Source organism: Perca fluviatilis, chromosome 10, assembly GCF_010015445.1.
Source record: "Perca fluviatilis chromosome 10, GENO_Pfluv_1.0, whole genome shotgun sequence".
Classification (NCBI taxonomy): domain Eukaryota; kingdom Metazoa; phylum Chordata; class Actinopteri; order Perciformes; family Percidae; genus Perca; species Perca fluviatilis.
In genome coordinates, this window is record NC_053121.1 from 35,167,536 (window position 1) to 35,183,729 (window position 16,194).

The 16,194-nt window shown below is 39.9% G+C and overlaps 1 protein-coding gene across 2 annotated transcripts in view; it reads right to left on the reverse strand.

The window, feature by feature from the left end:
* shtn3 (shootin 3) overlaps positions 1 to 16,194 on the reverse strand; it is a 58,646-nt gene that overhangs the window by 19,166 nt on the left and 23,286 nt on the right. For both annotated transcript variants that reach the window (XM_039813981.1, XM_039813980.1), the window contains exons 3-9: positions 9,202 to 9,296; positions 8,174 to 8,336; positions 7,235 to 7,332; positions 5,692 to 5,773; positions 4,194 to 4,288; positions 3,057 to 3,203; positions 1,658 to 1,811 (exon numbers count right to left, since the gene is read on the reverse strand). In XM_039813981.1, the coding sequence (XP_039669915.1) occupies positions 1,658 to 1,811; positions 3,057 to 3,203; positions 4,194 to 4,288; positions 5,692 to 5,773; positions 7,235 to 7,332; positions 8,174 to 8,336; positions 9,202 to 9,296 (834 nt within the window). The remainder of the gene's footprint in view (positions 1 to 1,657; positions 1,812 to 3,056; positions 3,204 to 4,193; positions 4,289 to 5,691; positions 5,774 to 7,234; positions 7,333 to 8,173; positions 8,337 to 9,201; positions 9,297 to 16,194) is intronic.

The following is a 16,194-nucleotide window of genomic DNA, read 5'->3' on the forward strand; positions in this document are numbered from 1 at the left end:
CTTTGATGCTAATGAGCCATCACCTCCCGTTAGCATCCCATTGACTCCCATTCATTTTGGCGTCACTTTGACAGCGAATAACTTTACATCTGAAGCGTTTAAAGACTATTTGTCCGTTGTTTATTTCTAAAGAAACACGACAATGTATAAAAGGCTCCATTACCTTGTACCTCACGTTATGGCTCCGTAGCAGACGCTTTTATAAAAATAGGCTAACGATTGTGTCATAACCACGCAAATTACTGTCGCATATTAGAGGAATTACCGTATAGTACAGGAGAAGCTCACAGGCAGTTTAGACTTACATTAGCTGTTTAAGTTTTCAACAATTTTGTATTAATTACTAATGTTAACTAGCATGTTAGTGATCAGTAATTAGCCTGTGCCTATGTTATCTCCTTACATATACCTACGCTCTCCGTCTCTGTAAGATTGGGAATGATTGAGATTTCTCTCGGCACAGCTACCAGAAGACTTCACACTTTCAGACAGGTTGCTCACGTCACATCTACGTCTTCAAGCTCAGTTGGAGGCTGCTCAGTAACGCTCAGCCAGCACCGGGAAAGAGACTTCTAATAGGGCTGTGCAATTATTTGAAATTTTATCGTGATTATGATTTTGGCTCCCAATGATCACCAAAAACAATTATTTAGCTCATTACGTTTTATTTTCTTTTGTGTTCTGAATGAAAAAATAAAGTTTCAATAAGAAAAGTATTACGGTAAAGTTCACAGTTTTATGTGTTATTTTTTACTGTTTATTTATTTAACATTTTTCACTGTTTTTGAGTTCAATAACTGCAACATCTTTCCAGAAGTCAACGAGTAATCGTGTTAAGTTATCATGATTTCAATATTGACCGAAATAATCGTGATTATATTTTTTCCCATAATCGAGCAGCCCTGACTTCTAATATCCTTCACTGGTCTCAGTCCAGAGACACGGGATCTGGTGGTCCAGTTTATATACTGTCTATGGTCTGACTCCACAGTGAAGACTCTTCCTCATCACACCATCTGTTGACGCCATGAAAGAGGCGTCTGTTTTTATTGTTTCTGCTTGAAGTCAGTTGGTGGATTCTTTGGCCCTGACTTCATGTCATGTGACCTATTAAAAAAACGGACAGATGCCGCGCTGCTCGCGGGGAGAAAGTGCAAGTTTGCCAGCTTCTCCTGCAGCAGATAGATCCATGTTGTTGGAGTCAATGCAGGAATCAACACGACACACAACTTGTATCAACTGAGGTTTTATTTTTAATATTTTCTTTTTTGTTTTATAGTTCCATAAGGTCTTTTATTTTACAATAAAGCCTGAAATCACTCTGATTACTCTGAGAGATGATGAGTTGAGTTTATCGAAAAATGTAGTTGTCAATAAGGAAGGAGGCTCAAGCTCCTCATCATTTTTGTTAGTTTTTATTTATTGATTATTTATTTGCATTTCTTTTTGCTTTTTTTTGCTTTGCTTTTTTTCTATATTGCTTTTACATTTTGATGTTTGGTTGTTAATTGATGGTTAGACCTGATCTGTCATGTATTTGTGTGTGGAATGTATTTTATTGTGGCCTGAAATCAGATTTTTGTGAAAGCCACAACACACCACTTTTTAGGTCCTTAAATGCTCTGGTGTGTGTGTGTGTGTGTGTGTGTGCCTCCACCTCTGTTCTCCAGCTCCTCGTTCCTCTTCTCTGCCTGCTCCACTCGTCCCTCCACCTCCTTCTTGGCCTCCTCCAGCAGCTCCAGCTGCCTCTGCAGCGCCTCCAGCTGCTGCTTCACACAGCTCTGCTCCAGCTGGGCCTCTAGGCTGGCCACCTAGAGAGACACACACACACACACACACACACACAATATAGATGATTGAGAATCTTCATAGACATGTTTACCCATCTTGTAGCTGAGAACAAACAAGAATTTAATTTACTTTTATCCTTACAACAAAATTTTTTAACTTAATTGAATTTGAGCCCCCCGGGAAGCAGCAAGTATCAAATGTTGAGCTGAATCTGCGGCTGCTCTTGGATAGGAGCATACACAATAACATTTAGCAGCTAAAGAAACAGATATTTAGTTTGTCGACCAAAGACTACCAACTATGCTAAAAAATACATATTAACTTAAAAAGCCAGTTTTGAAGAACATTTGGATCCTGCAACAAGACAGCCGTGCTTGGTTCTTTCAGAGAATGATTGTAAAGATTGACAAAGAATATGTTTAGGGCATTTCCTCTCTAACTGGGACGTTTTGGGACCGATTGGTGGGATTGCTGTGGACGAAGTACACACGGAGATACACTGGTAAGAATCTAATGAGGTTTAACCATGTATTCAGTTAATTTAAATAGCTCACGTTACTGTAATGTGTCAACAGTTACATTCATTTAATATTGTATGTGGTGCAAATGTTCCATCAAAACAAGTTCCTTCCTGAGACTATTTAGCAGAGCCACAGTGTCTGCGTCTGGAGCTTAGCGCCGCCCAAGACGATTGTGATTGGTTTAACGAAACGCAAACAACCCAGAGTGTTTTTTTTTCTCCTATGCCAGAATGTATCTGTGCTGTAGCCAGACCTTCCTCACAATTAACTGAAGCTCCGTATGTTTTTAGGGTTTACCTTCTGCTAGTCTCACATTGCCAAGACCTTCCTCCACTGCGCTGCAGAGGAGGGTCTGGCTAGTCCACACAACATTCCAGGATAGGGGAAAAACATGCTCTGATTTATTGGCATTTTTTTTAAACCAATCACAATCGTCTTTGGCGGCGCTAAGCACCGGATGAAGCAAAGATGCCTCTGCATAATAGCCTCTGGAAGGAACTTGTTTTGGTGGAATGTGTGTACGTTCAAAAGTAGTTTTCGTTGTGCAACGGAAAACTCAGATTGAACAGATAGTCTAGCTAGCTGTCTGGATTTACCCTGCAGAGATCTGAGGAGCAGTTAACCATAGTCCTCACAAATCCACCGGAGGTTAGAATGCCAACACAAAGAAAGAGGAAGGTAACGGGACATCTGGCCAAAAATGAGGGACATCCGGCGGAATCTCCGGCGTTGATATAGACTAACCTTCTGCTGATGCTGCAGACGCTCCTCCTCCAGCGTTTTGGTGATGGCGGCGACGTCCTCCAGAGCTTTGAGAAGCTGAACACTGGGCTCAGCACTCTGCAGCAGCAGCATACTCTGCCTGTTGGCCTCCTTCTGCTTCACCAGCATCTGCAGGAGGAAGAAGAGGAGGAGGACAGAAAGAGAGAGAGGTAGGGAGGAAGGACAGGAAGAGCAGCAGAAAAAAGCCAAAACAAAAAGAGAGTAGCACAGAAGGAGAGGAGGGGAAAGATACTTTCATCTTCAAAATTTTTACCTCCCAGTTTTTTTTTTTTCCATCAATCTGTTTCACTCCTGCAGGCTCTTTTTCACTTTTCAGGTCAGTAAACACCAGATTTATGAATCACAAGATAATTAACACACACATCAGTTAGCAACACAACAATGCCGGTCAGCGTTCATCACAGCAGCATCACTTCACAGCTTTTAAAATTCATCAGAATGGAGAGTTGAAGAAGCAAAATAGTTTTAGAGCTGAGGAAAACGTAGATTATGCATAACGTTGGGATTACATCAAGTCCTCCAGACCATACGACGATTACAAGCTACGCTCAAACAGAGAAGACAAACGGACCGGCGCGAAACAAACCAGAGGAGCTGACATCAAGTAGTAAAGTTAGCTTAGCTAACAAACGTGGCTAGTGGAGAATCCGATTGGCTAGTACCTTTAAAAATCTACCTGCTATGTTGGCTGAATCAAAAAAGTGAACTTAAAGCCCTGCTTGTGATACTGTGGGAGCTGTGTAGCTGTCAGCTTGTTTCGCCATTTTTCTGCTCCCTTGTGGGCAAACGCTTCAAACGCTCAATGGTGTTTTAAGCCCCAAACGTGTCCTTCAATGCAGCGCTGTGACCATTGACTTCAAGGCACCTAACCCTAACCATAACCATTGCCTAATCCAAGTGCATTCCAGGAAGGAGACGTTGGGGGCTTAAAACACTGATAAACGGTTCAAACATGTTTCTGGACGTACAGATCCTTTTTTAAGCAAACATATGAACACTGGTTGTATATTTAAGCACGCCTGCATTCTCTCTGTGCACTCTATGTGACAGCGAATGCATCATTTTCACTTTGACGCGTTTCTCTGATCGCTTCTTTACCTCATGTGCATACGTCTCAGCTTTGACTCTCAGGCTCTGCTCCAAGTCGAGCTGCTCCTTCATCCCATCGTACTCCTGCGCCGCCATCACGGAGACTACAGAGGCAGAGACACAGATTACATCAGGCTGAACAAAGACATTATTATCATCATTAGCAGCTCTTTTTAATATACTGTACATTGATAGCTTTTATTGAACCTTTACTCAGTGTTTTCCCTGGCTTTGTGGAAGACTTAGGTGCGCGTATCTGGCAGGGGGTTTAGGCGTTGAGTTTTTTCAATAAAATAAATGCAATTCTCCTATACATTTTGAGTCTCTTTGTGGAATTTTTTCTCTTTGTGGGGTTTGGCATCACTTTGTAGTCATGTGTTGTAGTCAAAATCTGTCTCTTTTTGGTCATTTATGTTTTCTTTGAGGTTGTTTTGGGTCTCTGTGTTAATTTAGCGTCAGTTTGTGTCCCTTTGTGGTAGTTTTGCGTTATTTTCTCACATTATTTAGGACTGTTATTATCACCATATGTGTGTCTAAAACTTTGGAAAAGCTATGGCAGATAATAAATACCCCTCAAGAAGTTTAAAGACAAAACTTGCTAAAGACGTCCATCTAGAGTCATTAGATCTGAGAAAAGTCTTTTAGTTACATTCATTCGGCTTAGGTGGTACCCAAAACGGCTCCAGTGCTGCACCTAAAACTTATTATGGCAGAGAAATCCCTGCCTTAATTTTATTCAGATCATTTCACAAAGTTTGTTTGGTTATCAACATTTATGACGTTAGCTTGTTTGCTAAACATGCTAATATTATCATCAAAGATTCTCTACAGCTAAAGATGGCGCATTACACGCTGTGCCAGAGGTATGAAACGCACTTCCTGTCTCCTAAATAGACGTGGCCTCGTTTGTAAGTGTAGCCAACTTCGTGTGGATGGGTTAAAAGTTATATATGTGTAATTTATTAATATTTTATTTTGCTAACATTGGATATTTACACAGCTAAAGCCACATTTAGCATTACGAAAATGATCTGTGGCGTTGGCGAACGTTAGTTGACGTTAGCTTATCTGTGTTGCCAGATCTCGCAAGATCCTGAGACAGAAACAGGTCTGGAACGAAGTAAAAAATGTTCCTGATGTGTCCATCTAAAAATGTGCCAACATTTTTAGTGTCAAAACATTCTGGAAATATGAGGCTTGTGAAAAATGGGTCCAATATTTACTTTGGTGACTGTGGGGCAAAATAATTCTTACAGTATATTCAGCTGTACGGTGTAAAAATCCACTCTGCGTTGAGTCTTTACGCACAATGACATATAACATAATTCATACATGTTGATACAAATGTTGTGACTAACACAACATGCTAAACTAAAAGATGGTTGTTCTGTATGTTTCATGTTAATTTTGAACCATCAACCCAACTTGTTGGGAGGTTGGTTGGAGCCTTTGTATCCTCGGTCAGTGTTTGAACACCTCCCAGAGTTTCGGGCGTGTTGTGACTCACCTCTGTTAAATCTCTTGATGGTTTTACTTTGTTTCTCATTAGTTTCACGAAGCTCCTTCATCTCTGCCTGGTCTTTCTCTGACTGCAGAGAGGGAAAGAGAATTCAACAAATAAAAGTCAGGCACCGGCGCTCATCTACAACATTCAAAGAAATGTTCGGTTCTTTTATAACTCATAGCCTGGTAACCGTACAGACTGGAAGCTGTGATATTTTATGACATAAATGCAAGAACTCTTGGCAGAAAGAACATGCACAACAGCAGGTTGATACTGATTGTTACTCAAAGCCACGGTACCTGACAAGGTGTGATTTAACATCAATATTGGCACAACAGTGAAGCAGTTAGACTAGCGAAGCGCTTGCACCAAGCTTCGTTAGCATCACTGAAGTGCCAATAATAACGGTTGCCAACAAAATAAAAGTCATAATCAAACTGTATTCATACTGTAAAAATTAAAAAGCAACAGACAGGTTTTCTAGTCCCTCCCTGTTTAGTCAGCCAGCCAACTTAAGCTAACGTTAGCTTTGTAGAGATCATTGGATTTCCCAAACTGAATAAATTCCACACATATAGCACGAAACTGCTTTGCTAGCTCAATCATTTCATAACTAAGATATCTGCTGACATTGTTTTTTTTTATCGACAGATTTAGCTCCTTTATGTCCACAAACTTCACATGTAGCAGCTATTTTTAATAAAGCGCTGAGTCACCAGCACAGCTGATGTTATCCAAACATTTCCAGTAACAGTTAACTCCAAAGTGTAGTAAAACAAAAAATAATGTAAAGTAAAAAATTAGTCGTTTAATCTGATGAAACACTTTATATAAATACTTGGAGAGTTTCACTGTGGTTCCTGATTTAGTAGTAAGCTACCGTTAGCTTTGTAGCTTTGTGGGATTTCCCAAACTAAATAAATACCGCACATATAAACACATAATTGCTCTGCTAGCTCAATCGTGTTATAACTAAGATATCTGCTGAAAAAAAATGTCCATCAATAGATTTAGCTCCTGTATGTCCATATACAGTAAGTTGTTAAATCTGATGAATCTCTTTATATAAATATGTTGGAGAGCTTCTGTGTTCCACTGTGGTTCCTGATTTATTTTAATGGATATCACGGTTTCAAAAACTGTTTTTGGAAATGTGGGGTCAGCCCTATGTTTCCACAGCCCTATATTCCCACATTTCTAAGATTTTTCTTAAAATTAGGCCCTATTTTAGTGTTAGGGTTACGTTCCATCTGTAGTCCATTGCTACTGGATAAAAGGTTGGGTGTAAAAAGAGAAAGGGGGATAAAATCTGATAAAAAAATTTGAAAAAGTAGATGTGCGAACATGGGGCCTAATTTTGAAAAAACTCTTAGAAATGTGGTAAGTGTGGGAACATATGGCCTAATTTTGAAAAAAATCTTACAAATGTGGGAACATAGGGCTGTGGGAACATAAGCACGCTCCCCTAAATGTGTAGTTGACCGATCAAATTGCCGGGTCGGATCTTCTCGTCGGATCTACTTTCTGTATAATTGTCCTTCCTCACCTGTGCAGTCAGCTCTTCTATCCGTCTCTGCTGTTCATGACTCTGACACACAAAGTTCTTCTTCTCCTCCAGTAAGGTGTTCACCATCTCCCTCAGATCTGACACAACACAGATGAAAAGTCCAGAAGTATGCGGTTAAGTTAATTTCTTAAATATAGAGATGTTCAGATAGCAATATCAGTTCCGGACATGCCTCCCATACCGCCTAAAATGCTGGTATTGGTATCGGCAAGTATCAGCGTTTTTGCACCGATCCGATACCATGTAATTTAGCCCAGAAGAAAATCTACTTTAAAGTAGGTCATTTACCGGTATGTTCTTTTTCTGTTATGACTGACATTCACTGTTTGTATTTGTTCATGGTTCAAAAAGAGTTTATCAACAATGATAGCAATCATATCACATCCATACAGAGATATTGGTATAAAGCCGTTAAAAAATAATAACATATATGTATTTTTTGACATACTGGTATCAGATCGGTACTCGGTATCACCAGATACGCAAGTTCGAGGTATCGGAATCAGGTAGGAAAAAGTATCGGAACATCTCTAGTTAAATATTAACAGAATAAGGCTACATTTACATCGCTACTTTTTGCTTTAAAAATGAATATCTTTCTCTTCTCCCATCTTTATCGTTTCCCCTCTCATTCCCCCTGCTCTGGCGTTTCCCCCTCTCATTCCCCCTGCTCTGGTGTTAACCCCTGTCATTCCCTCTGCTTGTGTGCACAGAGATCGCTTTTGGCTCAAAACTCTGATTACAAACCAAAACGTAGCGATGTAAATGTAGCCTAAATACTGCACGATAAATCAAGTGCCCTAAATAGGAAATGTCCCTCCACTCTGGTGCAGATGAATATCCAAAGCAAACTACATGTTGTTCTTGCAGCAGGGACTTAGTTCACCATGTTGTTGAATAGAATTGTGCGTGTTGTACCTTTAACCTGTTGTTGGTACTGTACGAAGGTGTCGGGGCTGGCGTCGGCCGTGTCAGCGTCGGCCTCCAGAGCGATGCAGTCGGAGATGCTGGGGAGCAGCTCGTCCAAACACGGACGGGACGACAGGCTCAGGTACTTGAACTTCCTGTTCTCACAGTTCAGCTGCGGGTCAAAGTTAACACAGGGCAATGAAAAATGAAATGTAAACTAGGGGTGTGCAAAAAAATTGATTCACATTCGTATCGCAATTCAACCTCTACCGATTCAAAAATCGATTCATATTTTTTTATTTAAAGATTTAAAAATTTAATTGTATGTCTACTGCAATCACATGGGAAAAAGTAACTACATTTACATGCTGTGAATCGTTTTTTCAATCGAGAATCGTTTTTGAATCAAAAATCGATTGAATCAAATCGACTTCTTCTTCTGTTAAGGCACTCAGTTTCTAGGAAAATCTCCCTGAGAATATCAGACCGGTGAGCTCCGCATCCTCTTTTAACCCTTATGTTGTCGCTCTGCCGACCACGCAACTTATTCTTGTCCTCCCGGGTCAAAATTGAAAATTCTTTGATGTTTTTAATAATTTTTTTCAATGTTTTTGTCGCTTTTTTTCAACGTTTAAGTCACTTTTGATCAAACATTTTTGGAGCTTTTTTTTTTTATTTTAAACTACCACTACTATATACACCACTAACACCAACTTATTGACTAGTTTAACACTGATTTGGGGAATTCATGGTCAATAACCCTGATTTATATGAAATGATGAATTATTTTGACTAGTTAAGGTCAGAGGAACACAGAAATAAATCATGTACCTGTTGTATCTGCCTCTGGACATTGTTACATTTGAATATAAGCAAACCGTTTTTGCAGTGGATGCAGAAACAGACGAGTAATCGTCTCTGTGCAGAGTCATCCTGACTCAGCTGTTCACTCCATTTTCCATTCATGTGCGTGTGTGTGACTGTGAGTCTGAGTGACTGTGATTGTGTGTGTGCGCATGTGTGTGTGTGTGTGTGACCTTTGTGGCCAGGGCCTCTGCATTCTCCCGGCACGACTTCTCGATCTCCAGCTGAGTCTGCAGCACGCTCACCTCCTCAATCACCATCTGAGACACTGAGGGGACGACACACACACACACACACACACACACACACACACAACACACACACACACACACACACACACACACACACACACACACACACACACACAGATACAGATTTAGGGTAACACAATACACTGTATCCATAGATCAGTACAATATATCACTGTTCTTATGCCGCTTGTTTTTCAGGAAATGAAGGAAAACGCTAAATTGAAAACGTTTTATTGAGCTATTTACCTAATACAAGTCCGACAAAATCGCCCTGTCACTGTATCAATATTTGTGAAACCCACAGACAGGTGTAAAGGCTGACCAATAGCAAGGTTTAAAAAATTTTAAATGACGAAATATGGAGATAAAATGTTTCTGACCGACAACATCAGCTATATACCTTTAAAAGGATAAAGTTCATATTTAACCTAATGTACATTCCTAAAAAAACGGACGGTTTATTGACAACATTCTAAACTATTTATAAAATAGTACGACATCAGACCTATGTGTGGGGATGGAGCAATACAATGCTGTTGTTGCAGTTGTGATAAAATGTAGAAGAACAATAAATAGGATCTTAAATCTGCTAAATTGGAAATTTAGCAGATTTTTTTCTCAATTGCAAACAATTGAGAAAATATTTTTCGAGAAGCAAACAAAGTAGAAAGTATCCTAGGCACACAAAAAAATCCTAAAAAACGATGAAAAGATAGAAACTGCTTTTAATTCAACACGAGAAAATGCAAGAAGAAGATTTGTGAGCGCTCGCCCTACTTCATTAGCCCCCATGTTGTCCTCGGGTCATATTTCACCCTTTCTCAAAACTTCTGTATCAGAAATATGGGTTTCTTTTTACCAAATTACTCAAAAAAATTAAGTACAATTACTCAATTACTATTTTCATTGAATTGTGGGTATTACATTTTATTTTATATTATTGGTCCTGAGATTTGACAATCATATTCCAAACTTAAAAGAAACAAGACAGGATGTGCAATTTTCTGTCTTGTTTACCAACTATGTAACCCAGCATTCAAATTTGGATACAAAAACTGACAAGTTCCTTTAAAGGAGAGATCTGCATAACACTAGGATGATTTTTTTGATGTTTTGTAAAGACAATGATCAGTGTGTTTCAGTGTAAAACACCAAAAACAGCTAAAAACTAAGTGAGCCGGAGGTCAGACGCTCGCACCTGTCAAACATGTCAGCACAGTTATTTTAAAACGACCCAGATATATGGAGATATAAGGAAGAAGAAATAAACTCCATGTAATGAAGCAGCTTTGCCATGCTGTCAAAACAACTGTCTGTCTGTCTGTCTGTCTCTGTCTGTGTCTCTCTCTGTGTCTCTCTCTCTCTCTGTCTCTGTCTGTGTCTCTCTCTCTCTCTGTGTCTGTCTGTGTCTCTCTCTGTGTCTCTCTCTCTCTCTGTGTCTCTCTCTCTCTGTGTCTCTCTCTCGCTCAGTGTCTCTCTCTCTCTCTCTCTGTCTCTCTCTCTCTGTCTCTCTCTCTCTCTCATTTTGCATGCAATTAGTCAGATTTCTGGCAGATAATTCTGAACATTTGAATCATCTTCACATGAGAATTAAAATATCTTAAAGGTGCTCTAAGCGATGCCACGTGTTTTTTTAGGCTACATTTTTTGTCACATACAGCAAACATCTCCTCACTATCTGCTAGCTGTCTGTCCCCTGAACACACTGTAAAAAACATCTCCTCACTATCTGCTAGCTGTCTGTCCCCTGAACACACTGTAAAAAACATCTCCTCACTATCTGCTAGCTGCCTGTCCCCTGAACACACTGTAAAAAACATCTCCTCACTATCTGCTAGCTGTCTGTCCCCTGAACACACTGTAAAAAACATCTCCTCACTATCTGCTAGCTGTCTGTCCCCTGAACACACTGTAAAAAACATCTCCTCACTATCTCCTAGCTGCCTGTCCCCTGAACACACTGTAAAAAACATCTCCTCACTATCTGCTAGCTGCCTGTCCCCTGAACACACTGTAAAAAATATCCCTCACTATCTGCTAGCTGTCTGTCCCCGGAACACACTATAAAAACATCTCCTCACTATCTGCTAGCTGTCTGTCCCCTGAACACACTGTAAAAAACATCTCCTCACTATCTGCTAGCTGTCTGTCCCCTGAACACACTGTAAAAACATCTCCTCACTATCTGCTAGCTGTCTGTCCCCTGAACACACTGTAAAAAACATCTCCTCACTATCTGCTAGCTGCCTGTCCCCTGAACACACTGTAAAAAACATCTCCTCACTATCTGCTAGCTGTCTGTCCCCTGAACACACTGTAAAAAAACGGTCTCTGTAGACAGCTCAGGGTCCACACACGCCAACAAAAACAAACTGCGCCAACCTGCACCACCAAACATAACAATCAGTCTTCCAGCGTTCCAGCCAATAACCGACAAGAAGGATTTTGGGGATGGGGCTTGGGGGGTTAGTGCGCGGAAGAGAGGGAAAGGTTTTGTTTTTTGTTTTTTTTTATTTGAATGATTTATTTTCTATTTCCTGTTATATTTTTATTTTATATTACTTTTTTTCAGTATATTTCTTTTATTCATTTCCTATTTTTAGGTCTTAGATTCAGATATGGCTGTTACTTGTGTGTTTTGCTTCTTTTTTTTTTTATTATTTAATGAACATTGTTGTGCCTGAGGCTGAAGATTTTAATTGCCAACGACTACTTCTGTTGTTGTTGCACATGACAAATAAAAGAGCCTTGAACCGAAATGGCAGAGTTTTAGATGGAGCCTCAACGACCGCCCGGGAGCTCGGTAACGTTGGTGGAGAGAGACTGAAGCGAGGGCGCGCCCAGCGGCGCTAGAACAAAGCAGAGAATCAGAGAAATAAAACCTGTTTTCGCTGATTCATCTCTAGAAATGTAACTGTAGCAAGCATCTCACCATCACTAGACGTTATCCACATTCATATTTAGACGCAACAAATTATATATTTAGCTACAAAAAGCCTAAAAGTCGGAAGTTAGAATGGAAGTACAAAGAGGCGTTGTCATGGAGATGATACACCGTCTCGTCTCATTGGTGTGAACTGGCAGCTTTCAGACCGACGCCTTGCGAGTTGTTGCAAGTTTCAACTCGTCTCGTCGCAAATCTTTTGTCTGAACTGGGCTTTAGGGTCAGTGTGGATGGATGAAAAGTTATATTTGTATAATTCATAAATATTTCCTTTTGCCAACGTAAGATATTTAGACCCGTTTTGTTGGGGAGTTCACGAATGGTTGACGTTAGCGTCTCTGTGTTGCCAGATCTCGGGAGAGTTTGATCCCGAGACAGAAACAGGTCTAAGTTAATTTCCTCCTGATGTGTCCGGCTGAAAAATGCCATTTTAGTGTCAGAATGTCCTGGAGATATGTGGCTTGTAAAGAATAGGGTCCAATAACAATGTTTTCAGTGGTGTGTACGACATCTCATTTGGTCATGTCCCTATATAGTTCACTATTTAATAAAACACAAGCTGTGCTCGACACCGTTCACTCACTTGTGTCAGTAGATGCGCCGGATATTTGGGTGACGGAGGCGGGTGCGCCCAGCAACAAACCAAAACTAAAATGCTTCTAATACGTCCCTGAAACAGACGGAGCCCTCCAGAGAATAGTAAAAGGTTGTATATATATATATATATATATATACACTCAAATTAGCAGTGCATTGTGGGTATTTCATAGTGGACTATATAGTGAATTATATTAACCGCGGCGAATTCGAACATCACTACAAAATGGCGAACACACTATATAGTAGAGCCCGACCGATATATCGGCGGGCCGATATTATTGGCAGATATTAGGCATTTTCCAAACTATCCGTATCGGCATTTATAATGGCCGATAAATAAATATTCAAAAAATAAAATAAAAACGGACGAAACCCCCTTCAGCCATGTTCTGAGTGTTGGCGTTGCGTAGTCTGTCCACCAGAGGGCGCTCTACAGCCTCCCTGTCGGCAACACGCGTGTTTAACCCTTTAAGTTTCATATCTAAAGTTTGTATTTTTATACATTTTATTTATCAGAACTTTAATATATTCTGATGTTCCTCTGTTCTGTTGTGACAATAAAACAAACAAGTTTATTTATAAACTGCATTATCATATTATTTTAGCGAGGACTCATAAATAACTACAAATAACTAATGTTAGGGAAATCTGTTCATGTTAAGTGTTTCTGGATTATTTTTTAAAAATATATATTGGCCGATATATCAGAATATCGGATTTTTAAATCACCAAATATTTGAATCGATATCGGCCTTAAAAACTGCTACGTTTCATATCCTAAATTTGTATTTTTATACATTTTATTTATCAGAATAAATTATTACATTATTTATGTTCAGAAGTTTATTTTTAAACTGCATTATCATATTATTTAAATTATTACAAATAACTAAGGTTAGGGAAATCGGGTTTTTTTTGTTACGCGTTTCTGGATTTAAAAAAATATATGTATCGGCAGATATATCTGAACCAAATATTGTATTGATATCGGCCTTAAAAACCCTTTATCAGTCGGGCTCTAGTATATAGTGCACTGTTTCTGTGATAGAGAACGGTTCCCAACACAGCTGCAGCCTCTCTCTCTCTCTGTCTCTCTCTCTCTCTGTTTTCATTGATGGTTTTTCAGTGTCGCCGTGGTGACAGAGTCAGCCCTCTGGACAGACTGTCTGGATTGTATTACAGCCCAGCAGGAAGCTGCTGCTGCTGACATCCCTGATCCATTAACAGACTCCTTCCTGGTCGATACGTACTAGCCCCAAATCTGATTCCACTGCTCACACACACACACACACACACACACACACACACACACACACACACACACACACACACACACACACACACACACACACACACACACACACACACACACACACACACACACACACACAAAAAAAAAAAAAAAAAAAAAAAAAAAAAAAAAAAAAAAAAAAAAAAAAAAAAAAAAAAAAAAAAAAAAAAAAAAAAAAAAAAAAAAAAAAAAAAAAAAAAAAAAAAAAGAAAAAAAAAAAAACACACCACCCGGAGGGACAACAAGAGGTTTTGGGGGGGGGCCACTCAGGGGAAAAGTGTGATATGTTTTCTCGCTTTCTTTAAAGCACATTCTTTTTTTTAAGCATGCCCTCAATTATTTATACTGACATTCCGTGTTTATTTCCGCTTCTGTACTTCTGTACACTTGCTATTCCGAGTACATGTGGTGGATTATAACTACATTTACTCAAGTACTGTAATTAAGTCCAAATGTTAAGGTTATACTGCAGTTAGTTAGCGAGAAAACAAGCCAGGCTGCAATTTACCTTTAAACTGAAGAAGAAGAAGAAGAAGAGTCATTTCAGTCAGTGCATTACAGCCGTGCGTGATTTGAGACAACACTACCCTGTCGAAATGTACACACAGTACTACATGTACGTGCACTCACAAAAGTATCTGAATTGAGACGCGCATGATTTAAATTCAATTCAATTTTATTTATAGTATCAATTCATAACAACAGTTATCTCAAGACACTTTACAGATAGAGTAGGTCTAGACCACACTCTATAATTTACAAAGAGCCAACAATTCCAGTAATTCTCCCAAGAGCAAGCATTCAGTGCGACAGTGGCGAGGAAAAACTCCCTTTTAGGGAGGTGTAATGAACAGTGGCAATAATAGTCACAATAAAGATAATGGATCAGTGACTAGAAATAGTAGTTGTAGTAGCAGGGTACTGCAGGGCGTCACAGGATGTAGCAAGGTATAGCAGGGTGTAGTAGGATGTAGCAGGGTATAGCAGGGCGTCACAGGATGTAGCAGGGTATAGCAGGGTGTAGTAGGATGTAGCAGGGTATAGCAGGGCGTAGTAGGATGTAGCAGGGTATAGCAGGGCGTAGTAGGATGTAGCAGGGTATAGCAGGGCGTAGTAGGATGTAGCAGGGTATAGCAGGGCGTCACAGGACGTAGCAGGGTATAGCAGGGCTAGGGTTGGGTACCGTTTGGATTTTTACGATTCCGATGCCGAACCGGTACTTTTAAAACGATTCCGATTCCTAAACGATTCCTAAACAGATTCTTGAAAAACTGAAAAATGACATAAAATAAAGGCTTTTTATGAAGTTTTTTTTTTTTTTAACTGAAAATTATTTAAATTTAACAATATATTAACGTTTTCAAGTACTTAAATATATTATAAGTAAACCTAAGTCACCTAACACACAACTACAATAATTTAACAAATAACAGTTACACTATTAACAAGTGACAACAAAATAAATGTTGAGTTGGTATGCCAACCAGCTTGAAACTTTAGCAGTTCTTTTGCAGAAAAGTGACCATATTTGCCTTCTCTGGCAAGATAGGACACCTCTCCTGACTTATGGCATGTCCTGCACAGGAGAAAACTCTCTCAGACGGTGTCCAAGAGGTCTGTACACACACAGGTATGAGTTTGAAAGGGCAGACAATTTGGGGAGGCTGTCCTGCCTCCCCCACCACCAGGCTACAGGGTATTGTCCTGAACGATAGACTAGCAGAGTAAGTGTTAAATGTTTACTAGCGATCACGTCCAGTCAGTGAATGGTTAATATGCTTTCACGTCCGTTTTGGTGAGCCCGGAGGGAAAATATGGCAAAAGTAGCCTACATTTACGGTAGCTAGCTAACGGTAGACTACAGAAAGTGTGATATTTTTACGTCCGTTTCGGAGTGTGTACAGAAAGTCGTCTATCAGCAGGGATTGTAGAGTGCATGTCGGGGGAATAGCGCGGACACGCGCTTCACACCGCGAGCAGGCACGTGCGGTACCATAGTGGAACCGGGTTTCGGTACCCAACCCTAAGCAGGGCGTAATAGGATGTAGCAGGGTATAGCAGGGCGTAGTAGGATGTAGCA